Source organism: Anolis sagrei, chromosome X (genome assembly GCF_037176765.1).
Source record: "Anolis sagrei isolate rAnoSag1 chromosome X, rAnoSag1.mat, whole genome shotgun sequence".
Lineage (NCBI taxonomy): Eukaryota > Metazoa > Chordata > Lepidosauria > Squamata > Dactyloidae > Anolis > Anolis sagrei.
The window spans coordinates 13,466,394-13,483,499 of record NC_090034.1 but is presented as its reverse complement, the minus strand read 5'-3'; the positions used below and the strand labels follow the sequence as shown (position 1 = coordinate 13,483,499).

At 45.9% G+C, this 17,106-nt stretch overlaps 1 protein-coding gene across 1 annotated transcript in view; it reads left to right on the top strand.

The window, feature by feature from the left end:
• LOC137097869 (glutamate receptor ionotropic, NMDA 2A-like) overlaps positions 1-16,610 on the top strand; it is a 175,351-nt gene extending 158,741 nt beyond the window's left edge. Inside the window, exons 12-14 of the mRNA XM_067473162.1 lie at positions 4,121-4,308; positions 8,201-8,439; positions 13,964-16,610. Of these exons, the coding sequence (XP_067329263.1) occupies positions 4,121-4,308; positions 8,201-8,439; positions 13,964-15,766 (2,230 nt within the window). The 3' untranslated portion in view covers positions 15,767-16,610. The remainder of the gene's footprint in view (positions 1-4,120; positions 4,309-8,200; positions 8,440-13,963) is intronic.
• The last annotated feature ends 496 nt before the right edge of the window (positions 16,611-17,106 follow it).

Below are 17,106 nucleotides of genomic sequence, written 5' to 3'. Positions count from 1 at the left end.
GTTCTTCAGGGGAGGCCCTGCTTTCAGTCCTGCCTCCTTCACAGATGTGTTTGGTGGGAACGAGAGACAGGGCCTTCTCAGCAGTGGCCCCTCAGCTATGGTACACCCTTCCCACGGATATAAGATTGCTGACATTCTGTAAAAAGGTTAAAACCTGGCTCTTTGAGCAAGCTTTTGCTCATGTAACATAATCAGGTAAAGATGAAATTATGAAACGACTTGACGATGTAATCTGGATAACGATTTTAGTAAGGAGACGCTGTTGACTATGTTTCTGTGGCTTTGTATGGTTTTATATTATATGCTATATGTTTTAATTGTATTTATATTTGTTTTTAATTGTACTTTTATAATTATGGAGGCATCGAGTTGTTGCCGACTGCGAACTGCCCTGAGTTGCCTCCGGGCTGAGAAAGTGTGGTAAATAAATAAAAAATACATTGTCGAAGGCTTTCATGGCTGGAATAACTGGGTTGTTGTAGGTTTTTCCGGGTTATATGGCCATGTTCTAGAGGCATTTTCTCCTGACATTTCGCCTGCATCTATGGCAAGCATCCTCAGAGGTAAATAAATAGGTAAATAAATAAGTCAAAAGGAGGAGGGAGCAAGCTTGTTTTCTGCTGCCCTGGAGACTAGGATGCAGAACAATGGCTTCGAGCTACAGGAAAGGAGATTCCACCTCAACATGAGGAAGAACTTCCTAACTGTGAGAGCTGTTCAGCAGTGGAACTCTCTGCCCCGGAGTGTGGTGGAGTCTCCCTCTTTGGAGGCTTTTAAACATAGGCTGGATGGCTATCTGTCAGGGGTGCTTTGAATTGATTTTCCTACTTCTTGGCAGAATGGGGTTGGACTGGATGGCCCACGAGGTCTCTCCCAACTCTAGGATTTTATTAGGGGTTAGCATAGATTAACCTCCAGTTTGCTAGTAAAACTGAATGGCTGTGTCATGAAAGGAGGCGGCATGTCTAAAAAATGTGTCTCCAACATAGAAAGTTTGGAAAGCTCTGGTCTAGAAATTATAAATCCCAGTCAAGGGCAGCTTAAGGAGTTGGGGATATTTCACTTGGAGAAGCAAAGGCTGAGAGAAGGAGATGTATTCAGATTTTGTCTTCTAAACCAGAGTCCAGATTCCACATTTGCACCAAACAGGCATGATTTTGGATCTCCACTTGCTCTTGAGGCCCATCCGGCTTCCTCTCCGAAAGAACAACTGCAGGAGAGAGAGAGAGAGAGAGGGAAAAGCAAGTGTCACGAACGCCAGCATTGTATTGGAGCGCCGGAGTGATTTGTTCCCACTTTCTCTCTCAACGAGTCTTTTTATAAAGAGAGTTAAGGGAGGCAGCGCTGTCAGGGAAATCTTATTTCCTCGCCCGGTGATGAATGAGCATGCTTTGCTCCAGCAACGCTGAGCGGAAAGAGAGGCTTATGCAATCGTGGGGTTGGGTCTACACTCTGGATCAAATGCAGTTTTGTCCCCACTTGAACTGCCCTGGCTCAGGGGGAGGGAACCACGGGATGTGCAGTTTGGCAGGGAACTAGCACTATTGGGCAGAGAAGTTGGAAGAGATCTCAGGGGCCATCTAGTCCAACCCCTTCTGCCTTCATGCAGGAGAAGCACAATCAAAGCACCCCCAACAGATGGCCATCCAGCCCCAGTTTAAATCTCCAAAAAAGGAGGCCCTGCCGGACTCCAAGGCAGAGAGTTCCACTGTTGAACAGCTCTTCTTATGATCAGGAAGGTCTTCTTAGTGTTCAAATGGAATCTCCTTTCCTCTCATTTGAACCCATGGTTCCAATGAGTCCTAGTTTCCAGTGCTAAACAAGCTTGCTCCCTTTTATAATAATAATAATAATAATAATAATAATAATAATAATAATACATTTTATTTATAACCCGCCACCATCTTCCCAAAGGGGACTCAGGGCAGCTAACATGAGGCCAAGCCCAAAATAATACAACATAATAAACACACAATAAAAATACATCATAACAAAATATGAAATAACAAAATCAACTATATATATATATATATATATATATATATATATTCCTTCCAGATAGCTTTCATGTCTCCTCTCAACCTTCTCTTCTGAGTCTAAATAGACCCAGCTGTTTAAGCAGCTCCTCAGAGGGACTCATGGTCTCCTAACTTTACATCCTTTTAGTTGCCCTCTTGCCCTTGCGCTTGGCTACTCTGCTGCTGAGTATGCATGCCCAGTGTGGAACACATCTCACCATACTAAAACAGTGGATGTGGCTCTTAATGAGACATGCCGCATTATCACGGGGTGTCTGCGCCCTACACCACTGGAGAAATTACTCTGCTTAGCCGGTATTGCACCACCTGACATCCACCAGGAAGTTGCAGCCAATAGTGAAAGGACCAAGGCAGAGACATCTCCAGCTCATCCCCTGTTTGGGTATCAGCCAGCACGCCAACGACTTAAATCTAGACATAGTTTTCTAAGATCTACAGAGACACTTGCTGGAACACCTCAGCAAGCGAGAGTCCAAAAGTGGCAGGCTCAAACCCAGCACTTCAACCAATGGCTGATACCAAATGAGAGACTCCCTCCTGGGCACACAGAAGACTGGGCGACTTTGAAGGCATTGAACAGACTGCGCTCTGGCACCACGAGATGCAGAGCCAACCTTCGGAAATGGGGCTACAAAGTGGAATCCTCGACATGCGAGTGTGGAGAAGAGCAAACCACTGACCACCTGCTGCAATGCAACCTGAGCCCTGCCACATGCACAAGGGAGGACCTTCTTGCAGCAACACCGGAAGCACTCCAAGTGGCCAGATACTGGTCAAAGGACATTTAACCAGCTACCAAACTCACAAGTTGTGTATTTTTCTGTTTGTTTGCTTTGTTATGTTAGAAATGTAATATAATGGACTGGCTGCTCTGACACGACAAATAAATAAATAAAAGTTGCCCTCCTCTGGACTTGTTCCATCTCTTCAATTGCTTTGCCCAGAAGTGCGATTATTCCAGGCGAAGTCTGACTAAAGCAGAATAGAGGGGCACTATTCTTTCCCTTGATCTGGACACGATACTCCTCTCGATGCAGCCTAGAATGGCATTGGCTTTTTAGCTGATGCATCACACTGTGTGCTCATGTTCAGCTTGTTGTCTGCGAAGACTCCCAAGATCTATTTCCACATGTAACTCTGTTGTGGAGGCAGGTGTCACTCATCGTGCATCTTTACATTTCGTTTCTTCTGCCTAAATGTCATATTCTCCATATGTTCTTGTTGAAATTCATTTGACTTATCAGCTCACTCATCTGTTACGGTCCCTTTGGATCCTGATCCTGTCTTCTGGAATATTGGCCATCCCTTCCCATTTGGTCAACTGTCATGGCCCCATGTGATAAAGAGTCCTGAGATTTGTAGTTTTCCTGAGTAAATCAGAGCCAGCTAACACCTCCCAATGAAGGATTCCCCAGGCAGGAAGCAGCCAGGCTTTGAAGCTGCAATGCCATTCAGTGCTAATCAAGCTGAGCAATTGCAACATTCACACTTGTCTCCAACAGACAAGAGGTTTTTTCTCCCACCCTGGATATTATTCCACAGATATATAAACCCCACTTGCCTATTTCCAAAAGACCTCACAACCTCTGAGATTGCATGCCATAGATGTGGGTGAAACGTCAGGAGAGAATGATTCTGGAACATGGCCAGACAGCCTGGAAAACTCATAGCAACCCAGTCTTGAACCTTCTTTGTCAAAAAGTGTAAACTCCAAGGATTCCATAGTATAGAGACGTGGCATTTCAGGTGGGTCCAAACTGCATCAATTTTGCAGTGTAGATGCAACCTGAGATGCAACACAAGAGGCTCGTCATCCTTTTATTTTCATCAAATCATAGACTTGGAGGAGATCCCCAAAAGGGCCATCCAGTCCAACCCCCTTCTGCCATAAAGGGATACACAATCAAAGCTCTCCCGAGAGATGGCCACCCAACGTGTTTCAAACCCTTCAGAGACAGAGATTGCAGGGGAGTCCCAGGCAGTATATTCTGCCATCAAATAGCTCTGTCTGCAAGTTGTTCCTAATGTTTTGGTGTGATCCCTTTTCCTGCAATGTTAATGTATTTTCTCCTTTATTGCAGGAAGCTGGATGCCTTCATCTACGATGCAGCAGTGCTGAACTACAAAGCTGGCCGGGACGAGGGCTGTAAGCTGGTGACCATTGGCAGCGGCTACATCTTTGCCACCACCGGCTACGGGATCGCCCTCCAGAAAGGGTCTCCCTGGAAGAGGGCCATCGACTTGGCACTCTTGCAGTTCGTGGGTGACGGTGAGTCCCTTTGGCAGCCATTTATGGCTGCCGTTCTTCATCTGTTGGCACGCATGGCAGGAGTGTGGCCAATCCACTCTGGGTTTCATTCTGTGGTTGTAAAGGATCCATAGTTGCTGCTCAACCTATTTTGCAGAACCTTGTAGCGTTGAGTTTGTCATTTACTCTGATTGATGGCTCTCCATGTTGGCTCTGGCTTATGGGGGAGCGATCCAATAGGTTTCCTTGGCCAGGCTTCTTCAGATGAGGTTCTCCGTTGCCTTCACCCAAGGCTGACAGTGTGTGACTTGGCTACAGTCAACTTCCATGGCCTCCAGTGCCCTTATAGTTTGGCATTCAAACCCATAAAACAGTGCCTGTACATCAACTCCAGCTCGAGGCAATAATCTCTTGGGGTTTCCTTGACCAGGGTCCTTCAGGAGAGGTTCTTCATTGGGTTGTTGTAGGTTTTTTCAGGCTATATGGTCATGTTCTAGAGGCATTCTCTCCTGACGTTTCACCTGCATCTATGGCAAGCATCCTCAGAAATAGTGAGGTCTGTTGGAACTAGGAAAGTGGGTTTATATATCTGTGGAATGACCAGGGTGGGACAAAGGACTCTTGTCTGCTGGAGCTAGTTGTGAATGTTTCAACTGACCACCTTGATTAGCATTTGATGGCCTGGCTGTTATTTGGTGTGTGCCTGGGGCAATTTTTTGTTGAGAGGTGATTAGATGAAACCATGAAAATGAACAAAATCTGGCTACCAGTATTAAAAAAAAACCTCTAAAATTACAACAGCAAAACAACAGAGAGGAAACAATCAGGGACATCTAATTACCTCTCAACAAATTACCTCTCCAGGCACTAACAAGCCACAGCAAACAACAGCCAGGCCATCAAATCCATTTGTGTTTCAACATGGCCAACTCCTCGGTGAACCAGGGAGATGGCCTGTCTCAACGCAACGAGATGGGGCGTTCGGGAGCGATCGTATCTATCGCCCTGGACATCTCCCTATTATAGAGATCAACCAAGGCATCGACAGGATCGCCAGACTCCATGGCAGGAAAAACCCCAAGGTTCCTCAGGAATCCATCCGGATCCATCAGTCTCCTGGGGCGGACCATCTTAATTTGTCCTCCACCCCTGTGAGGGTTAAGGGTCGCAGATAGTCTAAAACTGATCAGATAGTGATCAGACCATGACAAAGGAAGGATGTTTTGTTCTTCCACTCTGATCATTTCGTTGTCCGCCACAAAAACTCGGTCGAGTGTATATCCAGCCCGATGGGTGGGTCCAGATATAACTTGTGAGAGCCCCATGGTGGTAATGGCGGCCATGAAGTCCTGAGCTGCTCCAGTCAAAGGGGTCTCAGCATGGATGTTAAAATCTCCCAACACTACCAGGCGCTGGGAGGCCAAGGCCAAATTGCAGACCATTTCTGCTGGCTCAGGCAAGGAAACTGCTGGGTTGCGGGGCGGGCGGTACACCAGCAGAAACCCCAAACTCTCACGGTTTCCCACCTTCAGGTGGACACACTCGAACCCAGGTACTTGCGGAACCGAGCATCTGACCACAGCGATGGATTGCCGATAGACTACTGCAACCCCACCTCCCTGCCCCCCCGGCCTGGCCTGCTGATGCACTCCAAAACCCGGTGGACACAGCTGAGTTAGCTTTACTCCCCCCAGCTCGTCCAGCCATGGCAGCAAAAATGGTGCCAAACCGCATTAATTTGACAATATAGATGCATCCTAAACACCTCAGCAAACTATAAATCCTAAGATTACATAGCATTGAACCATGGTTGTTAAAATGGTACGTAACGGCATTCTTTCTAAAGTGTAGAGCGGCCATTCCCATTTGCAAAGTTATGAAACATCGACTGCATTGTCGGCTCTTATTTTTAACATGTTCCAACCTTTGGGGGAAATGACGGAGGCGGAACACTCTCTCCTCTCGAAGGATATTTTTGAAAGAAAGAAAGAAACCCAATCTTCAAGTTGCTTTTCTTCCTTCCTTCCAAATGTCTCTCATTCTGGACGTCTCCTCTTCTTAATTTTAAACATGAGTGCCTTTTGTAGGACAGCCTCCGGCATTCAGCTCCATCCATTTGCAGCATTTTAAAAAGTGCTCCTCCAAACAATCGGAAAGATTTCCCCTTTTGTCCTGCTCTGAATGTCCCCTTTTTTTGCCTCTAATTACCTCCGCTTTATTAACAGAAAAATAAGACAATAGGGATCGTTTGCAGCTGTTTTCTTGCATTTATATTGAAATTGCAACCGGAGCCAAGCAGGTTTGTTTTCTCTTCTTTGGGGGATTGAATCGCAAAAGGAAAGAAAGCAAGAAAAATTAGAAGGCTTTCAGTGCATCCAAGATGTGGAATTAATTCGGTTTTGTGCCACTTGAACTGCCATCACTCAATGCTATGGACTCCTGAGAGTTGTACTTTTGCAAGAACCACAGCCTTCTCTGACCAAGAAGCTGGTGCCTCGGAAACTACAAATCCCAGGGTTCCATAGCATTGAGCTGTGGGCAGATTGGAGTCCCCGGTAGCAGAGTGGGCTAAAGCACTGAGCTGCTGAACTTGCTGACCAAAAGGTCACAGGTTCGAATCCAGGGAGTGGGGTTAGCCCTAGCTTCTGCCAACCTAGCAGTTCGAAAACATGCAAATGTGATCAATAGATACCGCTCCAGTGGGAAGGTAAGGGCGCTCCATGCAGTCATGCCGGCCACATGGCCTAGGAGGTGTCTATGGACAATGCTGGCTCCTCAGCTTAGAAATGGAGATGAGCACCAGCCTCCAGAGTCGGACACAACTGGGCTTTATGGCAGGGGAAAACCTTTGGGCAGATCAGGGTTCTGATGAAAGACCTAGAGATTTCTAGAGAGGTGACGGTGGTCGTGGTCCGTTGATGTTGGTGATGGTAGTGGTAATGATGATGGTGATGATTGGGATGATGTTGATGGTGCTGTTGATTGTAATGATGATGGTGGTGATGGTTATGATGTTGGTGGTGATGGTTCTGTTGATTGTGATGAAGATGGCAATGGTGATGTTGATGGTGATATGATGATGAGGTTGATGGTGCTGTTGATTGTGATGATGATGTCGATGATGGTGCTGTTGGTGATGGTGGCCGATTGTGATAATAGTGATGATGATGATGATGACAATGATGGCAGTAGTGTTGGTTATGATGGCTGATGATATGTAGTGATTATGTTAATGATGGTTATGATGGCAACGATGATGGTGGTGATTATGATGATAGTGATGGTGAGGATGGTGATAGCAATGATGATGGTGATGATAGTCAAGGGTGATGATGTTGATGGTGATGATATATTGATAGTGATGGTGATAAGGACAGTAATAATGGTGATGGCAATGATTGTGATGATGGCCAATCGTGATAATGTTGATGGTGATGATACGTTGTTGCTGCTGCTGCTGTTGTTGATGATGTTGATGATGTTGATGATAATGATGATAGCAACAGTGATGGTGATGATGTTGATGGTGATGATATATTGATAGTGATGATGATAATGATGGTAATAATGGTGATGGCATTGACGATGGTGATGATGTGATGTGAAAATGTTGATGGTGATATGTTGATGATGATTGCATATGTTGATGATGATTGGTGATGGTGATGGTGATGATGATGATGATAATATGTAGAGGATGATGTTGAGGATGGCTATGATGATGATAGCAATGGTAATGATGTTGATGGTGATGATACGTTGATAGTGATGGTTATCGTAATGATGACAATGATGGTAATAGTGATGATGTTGATGGTGATTAGTGTGATGTTGGTGGTGATGATGTTGTCAATGATGATGATAAAATCAAAGCTTCCTGATTTTAACCAATGGTGCCTTCTGCCCATTGCAGGCGAGATGGAGGAGCTGGAAACACTGTGGCTGACGGGGATCTGTCACAATGAGAAGAACGAGGTCATGAGCAGCCAGCTGGACATTGACAACATGGCGGGCGTCTTCTACATGCTGGCAGCCGCCATGGCCCTCAGCCTCATCACCTTTGTCTGGGAGCACCTCTTCTACTGGAAGCTGCGCTTCTGCTTCACCGGCATCTGCTCTGACCGGCCCGGATTGCTCTTCTCCATCAGCAGGGTCAGTGCTCTTGTCTTGTTGGGTTCCTTTTAATGAATTTCACCCAATTAGCACCCCCACTTTCACCTTCTTGTATCCTCATCAGGAGGATAATGGGCCACGTCAGCCTGCAAAGAGACCATGGGTCAATCTCTGTATCTGTATTTATAACATTTTCAAGCCATGGATCTGTATGTGTAAAATCCATGGATGCTCAAGTCCCATTAGCATAATAATAATAATAATAATAATAATAATAATAATAATAATAATAATAATAATAGAGATCTCGTTTGCTGTGACATACTGTGGTTTTGCGTCAGTAAAAAAATATATAATACTAATAATATGATGCAATGCCATAATAAAATAACAGCATTCACTTACATAAAATGGAAAAATCAAGGTTTATTTTTTAAGAATAACATCTATCTCTGTCTTCCTCTATCTCTCTATTTATATGTAATGTTTTCAAGCCATGGATCTATGGATGCTCAAGTCCATAGATCCATGGAGGCTGATAGGAAATAACAGTATTTCCTTATATACAATGGCAAAATCAAGGTTTGCTATTTGAAATAACATCTATCTATCTGAGAGTTTTTCGGGCTGTATGGTCATGTTCCAGAAGCATTCTCTTCTGATGTTTCACCCACATCTGTGGCAGGCATCTTCAGAGGTTGTGAGGTCTGTTGGAAACTAGGTAAGCGAGGTTTATATATCTGTAGAAACTAGTGGGGTTTATATAAACTTCACTTGCCTTGTTTCCAGCAGACCTCACAACCTCTGAGGATGCCTGCCATTGATGCTGGCTTTAGCCTATCAAGCCCTAAACGGTTCTGTCCCAGTCTACCTTTCCAAACGTATTTTCCCCTACAAACCAGCTCAGAGACTAAGATCATCTGGGGAGACCCTGCTCTCGGTCCCACCTTCCTCGCAAGCACAGCTGGTGGGGATGAGTGACAGGGCCTTCTCAGTGGTGGCCCCTCACTTGTGGAACTCCCTCCCTAGTGACATTAGATCAACCCCCTCCCTATTAGCCTTCAGGAGGAGAGTCAAAACTTGACCCTGGGAGCAGGCTTTTGGAAAAAAAATAGGGCAGTGCAGTTATCTTAATTTTGGTAAGAATTTTTTAAGGATATTAAGATGGCGGAATCCATAGATATGGCCAACTGTAAGCTACATTTTATTTTGGAAAACAATCTAAAAATTGTCACCTCACTACCTCTGAGGATGCTTGCCATAGATGCAGGAGAAACGTCAGGAGAGAATGCCTCTAGACCATGGCCATATAGCCCTAAAAAACCTACAACAACTCATCTAAAAATGGCCTGAAGAGAACAACAGTGTATGGCATTTTGGCCAGCTTTGCACCCATCTTTCCCTTTAAGATAACGGCGCTCCACACAGTCATGCGGCTAAATGACCTTGGGTTAAACCGCTGAGCTGCTGAACTTGCTGACTGAAAGATTAATGGTTGGAATCCGGGGAGCAGGGTGAGCTCCTGCTGTTAGCCCCAGCTTCTGCCAACCCAGCAGTTCGAAAACATGCAAATGTGAGTAGATCAATAGGTACTGCTTCTTCAGGAAGGTAATGGCATTCCATGCAGTCATGCTGGAGGTGTCTATAGACAACACCGGCTCTTCGGCTTAGAAATGGAGATGAGCACCAACCCCCAGAGTTGGACACGACTAGACTTAATGCAACTTTACTTTGCACCCATCTTTCCCTTTATCTGCCTCAAATCTTGAAACAGGAAGAAAGGCAGCATAAAAATAAAGTAAATCCATAACATCATAATACTAATCCCATTTTAAAATATCCCTCACCCCATCCCTTGAAACTGCCAATATATTGCAATTATTTTCCCTGCCGCATATATAATACCTCTGACCATCTCCAGCCACGTTCCCAATTGAACATACTGCTTCAATAGACAATTAATGTTCTAACTGAAGTCGTTTGTTTGCGAGGGACAGAGCCAATTTAATTTCTCCCCTCTTATTTATGCAACCAGTATTTTTAAAAAACCAGCAGCAGCAAAAAAAGAAAAGACAAAAAAAAAATCCCAATAAGTTATTTATTTAAACCCAAGCTGCAAATCTGCTTAGTCTGAACCTTTGGCAACTTTCATCGCTAGGATTTTAATTAGTTAATTGACGCTGCAATTCGGTCATTTGCCAAAGCATATGGGAAATAATTGGATGGGACTATGGCGTTTCGGTGCCTAATTGCAAGGAATGGCCAAACTGGAGGCGGAGGACCGAATAGAGAGATCATCTCCTCCTCCTCCTCCTCCTCCTCCTCCTCCTCCTCCTCCTCCTCCTCCTCCTCCTCCTCGTTATGTGATACACAACAAGATTGGTACACAGCAAACAAGATCACTATGCTTTCTTTTGTATTGGATCACATGTTGTGTAGGGTGGCCTCTTGCAGCTGATGGTAATTTTTTTTGCACATGATGCTAATTTACTTACTTAGGTGATCCCTCGTTGGCCGAGTAGGATAGTCTTCCAGGATCAGTCTTCTGGTGGGTCTGTAGGTGACTGTAGAGCTCTGTTCTTGACCTGCATCTTCTCCCACAGTGAGGGCATCGGCTACCAAGTGGAAGGCAGTCCCGGTCGGGGTTGGCTTGACACGCCTTCCATTTGGCACAGTTCTCTCTTTTGCCCTCCATTCGTGCCACTTCAAATTCTGCAGCACTGCTGGTCACAGCTGACCTCCAGCTGGAGCGCTCAAGGGCCAGGGCTTCCCAGTTCTCAGTGTCTATGCCAGAGTTTTTCAGGTTGGCTTTGAGCCCATCTTTCAATCTCTTTTCTTGTCCACCAACGTTCCGTTTTCTGTTCTTGAGTTCGGAGTAGAGGAACTGCTTTGGGAGACAGTGGTTGGGCATCCGGACAACGTGGCCGGTCCAGCAGAGGACCATCGCTTCAATGCTGGTGGTCTTTGCTTCTTCCAGCACGCTGACGTTTGTCCACTTGTCTTCCCAAGAGATTTGCAGGATTTTTCAGAGGCAGCGCTGATGCAATCGTTCTAGGAGTTGCATATAGCGTCTGTAGACAGTCCACGTCTCGCAGGCATATAGCAGGGTTGGGAGGACAATGGGTTTATAGACAAGCACCTTGGTATCTCTACGGATGTCCCGGTCCTCAAACACTCTCCGCTTCATTCGGAAAAATGCTGCACTCACGGAGCTCAGGCAGTGTTGTATTTCGGTGTCAATGTTGACTTTGGTGGAGAGGTGGCTGCCAAGGTCGTGGAAATTGTCAACATTTTCTAATGTTATGCCATTAAGCTGTATTTCTGGCATTGGAGAGGGGTTGGCTGGTGACTGCTGGAACAGCACTTTGTTTTCTCGATGTTCAATGACAGGCCGAGCTTCTCGTGTTTAGAGTGGCTTTTAGATCTTCTGAATGCGCACAGATGACATTGTCATCAGCATACTGGAGTTCTATAACAGATGCTAAATGGTAATTTTGTCAGCGCCGATTGTGTTTAAGTGCATGCCAAGGTCTTGAGGCACTGCATCAGGCTAGGCTTTGAAGCTTCAAGGCCATTCAGTGCTAATCAAGGTGGCCAGTTGCAACAATCTGCAACAGACAAGAGTCCTTGTTCCCACCCTGAACCTAAACCCCACTTGCCTATAAACATCAGGAGAGAATGCTTCTGGAACATGGCTATACAGCCTGGAAAACTCACAACAACTCAGTGATTCTGGACATGAAAGCCTTTGACAATACATTATACTTGTATTTTCATTGCATTTTAATGCATGCACATTGTTTATTGCATTTGAAATATGTTAAGCAGCATTTCGATCCTTTCTTTCCTCTGTGAAAGCCAAGGCAGAGCAAACGCGAGCCTTGCAAGGGTGCTCTTTGCTCTTTAGAGAGGCGGCCTCTTCTCGTTTTGCCTGGAGAAAGGGCATCCATGGTTCATCGCAAGCGCCGTCTGGGCCTTGACCATTGGAGCCAGCTGGCCACTTTGGGCTTGGCAGGTGGAGCGGCCTGTGGCCTTCTGGTGGACATCTGGTTGGGAAGGAACAACATGCCGGTCCAAACGCATGGGCTGCGATCATCCCAAAACTCGTTCACGCTGCAAGTTGTGACTTTGGAAATTGTGGATGCAAAACAGAGGTGTTTGATCTGTATTAGTCACACTCCCCGGCACCTGTATCCACGCAGCCTTTGGATCCATATTCTAATATCTGAATGAATGGATGAATTTTCTTATTACGGTCACACACCAAGTGTTTAAAATATTTAAAACATTAGAATCAGCGGCTTTGAAAAACATTAAAACCAGTCATTCAAAACATTAAAAGCGGAAAGTACAGGATGTGCAACCAACCTAATTGGCTTCATGTATGACATTTAATTAAAATTTGTGGATCTAGATATGAAAATGAATAAGTTAAAACTGGGTTGCTGTGAGTTTTCCGGGCTATATGGCCATGCTCCAGAAGCATTCTGTCCTGATGTTTCTCCTGCATCTATGGCAGGCATCCTCAGAGATTGTGAGGTTTGTTGGAAACTAGGAAAATTGGGTTTATATATCTGTAGAATGTCCAGGGTGGGAGAAAGAACTCTTGTCTGTTGGAGGTACATGTGAATGTTTCAATTGGCCACCTTGATTAGCATTTAATAGCCCAGCAATTTTAAGGTCTGGCTTCTTACTGCCTGGGGGAGTCCTTTGTTGGAAGGTGATTAGCTGGCCCTGATTGTTTCTTGTCTGGAATTCCCCTGTTTTTTGAGTATTGTTCTTTATTTACTGTATGACTTTTGAGTTTTTTTAAATACTGGTAGCCAGATTTTTTTCATTTTCATGATTTCTTCCTTTCTGTTGAAATTGTCCCACGCTTGTGGATTTCAGTGGCTTCTCTATGTAGTTTGTCGTGGTAGTTGTTGGAACGGTACAGCATGTCAGTGTTCTCAAATAATATGCTGTGTCCAGGTTGGTTCATCAAGTATTTCCCCCCCTTGTTTGTACTTTGTGGCTTTTGTAGGCACACAGCATTGGAAAAACTTTGCAAAGGCCAAGGGAGCTGGGTATGTTTACCTTGGAGAAGAGATGGCTATTTATTTCAAGCTTGTCAAGTCTTGTTCTAGTCTCCGGAGCAGCAGAAAACAAACATGGTCCCTCCTCAATATGACTTCCTTTTGGATATTTAAATATGGCTATCGTAAATATCTGAAAGGATACCATATCATGGAGGGGACAAGTTCGATTTCTGTTGCTTGAGAGATCAGGACATAGATCAAATTGCAGCAAAAGAGATACAACCTCAATCTGAGGAAGAATTTCTTGATGGTAAGAGTTGTTCAGTGGTGGAATGTGCTGCTGGGAGTCTGGTGGCCTCCTTCTCTGGAGGTTTTTAAAGTAGAGACTGAGTAACCTCTGTTGGGAGGGCTTAGATTGTGTCTCAGTAGCACAATGGGATTGGACAATAGCTCAATAGCACAATGGGATTGGACTGGGTTGTCCTTGGGGTCTTTTCCAGGTCTATGGTTCCATGACTTAATCTGTGTTTCTCTGGCCTTTGCAGGGTATTTACAGCTGCATCCACGGCGTCCATATTGAGGAGAAGAAGAAGTCCCCCAGCTTCACCTTGACCAGCTCCCAAACCAACATGTTGAAACTCCTGCGGACGGCCAAGAATATGACCAACATGACCAACCTGAACCCCTCTCCCAAACGGACAGCGGACTTCATCCACAGGGGTTCTCTGATCATGGATATGATGATGGACAAGGGGAACCTGATGTTCCCTGACAACAACCGGACCTTTCCGCCAAAGGAGAACATTTTCACAGACAACATGAGTGACCTGCAGACCTACATGGGCAACCGGCACAAGGATAACCTCAACAACTATGTTTTCCAAGGCCAGCACCCCCTGACGCTCAATGAGTCCAACCCAAACACAGTGGAGGTGGCTGTGGCCACCAAAGCAGAGGGGAACTCACGTCCGAGACAGCTGTGGCGGAAATCGGTGGAGTCCTTGCGCCAGGAGTCCCTTCGCCAGAGCCAAGGTCCACCACAAGAGACAGATTCGGAGAACCGGCAGCACTCCCTGAAAGGGTCCCGGTTCCTCCCTGAAGAGATCATTCGCTCTGACGTTTCGGATACCTCCTGCCACGCGGAACCAGCCGAGACCAACAACAAACCCCACAAGTCCAAAGACAACACAAAGAAGAGGCCTGTAGCCAAATACCCGAAGGACTGCAGTGATGTTGAGTTGACATATCTGAAAAACAAATCCCTGCCCCGGGATAAAATCTACATCATTGACGCGGAGAAGGAGCGCGGCTTCCGTCTGGACACACCCCAGTATATTGAGAACATTATCCTTCCGGAGTCGGTGGGCTTTTCGGAGGTGTATCAGGAGCCCGACGATAGCTACCACCCGGCAGAGTCGTCGAGTAACAGGACCGCTTTGCCTGATGAGGAAAGCCTTCCGAGCGAAGACCAGTACAAGCTCTATTCCAAGCACTACGCTGCGAAGGAAAAGAACGAGGCCAACGAGCGCTACCGACAGACAGCCACCCATTGCCGTAGCTGTCTGTCCACTTTGCCTGCCTACGCCGGGCACTACTTGAGCCGCTCACCCTACAAGTGTGACTCCTGCCTGCGGATGGGGAACCTCTATGACATTGACGAGGACCAGATGTTGACGGATGCAGCTGCCGAGACTGTGCCCCGGGCAGAGAGCTACCGCCACAACTGGGTCCAGAACAACCAGACGCAGCCGCCCAAGAAGAGCAAGCTGAAGATCGGACGGCAGCGTTCCTTCGACAATCTTTTTGAGAAGGCCAGGGAGGCTGATGCTGCAGCAAGACCGTCCCGCAGCATCAGCCTCAGAGAGCGGGAGAAGCTCCTTGAAGGCAGTGGCGGCGGCGGAAGCGGCCTTTTTGCGAGCCACTTTAACGCTGCCCCGCAAAGCCAATTCTTGAGCAACAATGTCCCGCTTTTCACCCGCACTCTGGACGATGGGAAGAGGGTCCGGTCAGCATATCCTGACCTCTCGGCGGAGACCCCTTTCCTGCATTCGCTTTGCGGTGGCAGCGACGACCAGGCCGCAGCCCTCGGGCGCAGTCCGGGGAGCGTTTATCGACTCTCCTTGCCGACCAAAGGGGCGAGGAATGATAATTACTCCCGGTCGTCGATAAAGTCGACCGCCTCGTACTGTTCCAGAGACGGACGGGTCCACAACGACGTGTACCTTTTGGAGCCTGGGTTGCCTTACGCTGCAAATCAGTTTAGCTCCTACACCACGCCGAGGGTGATAAATTCCTGCAGCAATAGACGCATATATAAGAAGATGCCTAGCATCGAATCGGATGTTTAGCGGTTTATTTCCCTCCCCACGTTCCCCGATTAAACACTTTTTTCTCCATAGGGAAACATAGTTGCCAGCATTCTCTCCAGGCGGACGGGGAAAATTCCTTGGCGGATTGGCAACTAGTCAAATTTGTGCGCCAAGCGGTTATGTAGTTGCTCAAGAAAAAAAAATGGAAATTATGAAAGAGAAAATATCTCTCTCCAAGGGCATATCTCTACTACACACCTAGATTTTGTTTAATATGGCTTTAAAGGGAATTGGAATTTCTTCATGGCACTTTGGATTTCATGCCTCAGATCCCAAGCTCCTCTCTAAAATATTAGATTCACCTATACGTAGTTTGATATGGCTTTTGAGCCAACTGGAAATTAGAATTTCAAGATGGCGCTTTGGGTTCAATGCTAAAGATCCCAAGTCCCGTTCATGAAATGCTACAATTCCCTGGAAATATGGAGAATTTGGAGAATTTGCAGTCTGTAGTGTAAATATACCCTTGGGGTGAGTTCAAAAATGAGCGTTGCGGATGGACATCAGATGTCGGGATCAACCCACCGATTCCTGTTGGCAACTATGTTATTTTTCTATTATGATGGTTCTTTTACCTTTTGTCCGTCGGACCATGTCCTTCCAGCACTTTCGCCCCCTCCCCCTTGTAATTCTGTCCTCCCAAACTTTTATTTTATTTTTTTGAATAGAGAAATAAGCAATATGGTATGCATGTACTTTGACACAGAGCAACTACAAAAACAAAGACAAAAAAAATGTTTAAGAATGCATTTGCACACTGACAAAACGGTAAGACTTGTCAAAGAGATTAGAAAGTTAGTCTTTTTTCTAAAAAAAAAAGAAATATATATACAGATATAGATATATATATATATAGCTAGAGCTATATGATTTAGTCTCATCTTTGTTTTTTAAACACAGTCAAACAAAAGAGAAAAAAACCTAATCTCAGGGCCCATGAATGGAAAACGATATTGTGTTCATCTGTGTCTGTCTTACAGAGACCAAGGCTGGCTTCCACCACGGACTCCTCCTCCTCCTCCTCCTCCCTTGCCAAATCCCATAGAAAGGAGTGGAAGGGTCCTAATTGCTAAATGAGGCTCACTTGTTCCCAAACTGGGAGATGTAGTGTGCAACTGGGAATGGAGAAATATGTCACAGGAAAGGGCGAGGCAGATGGGCCATGGGTGTCCCTCCCCCATCTTTCCATAGAGAATGTGGAGACCACACTAGTCCTCATTGAAAGCAAGTGTGGGGGAGGGCTTCCCTAGGACCCCTACCAGGTTAGCCCCCTTGACCCGGTGAGACAGGTTGGAAGAGAGGGAGCATTCTCTTGGCAT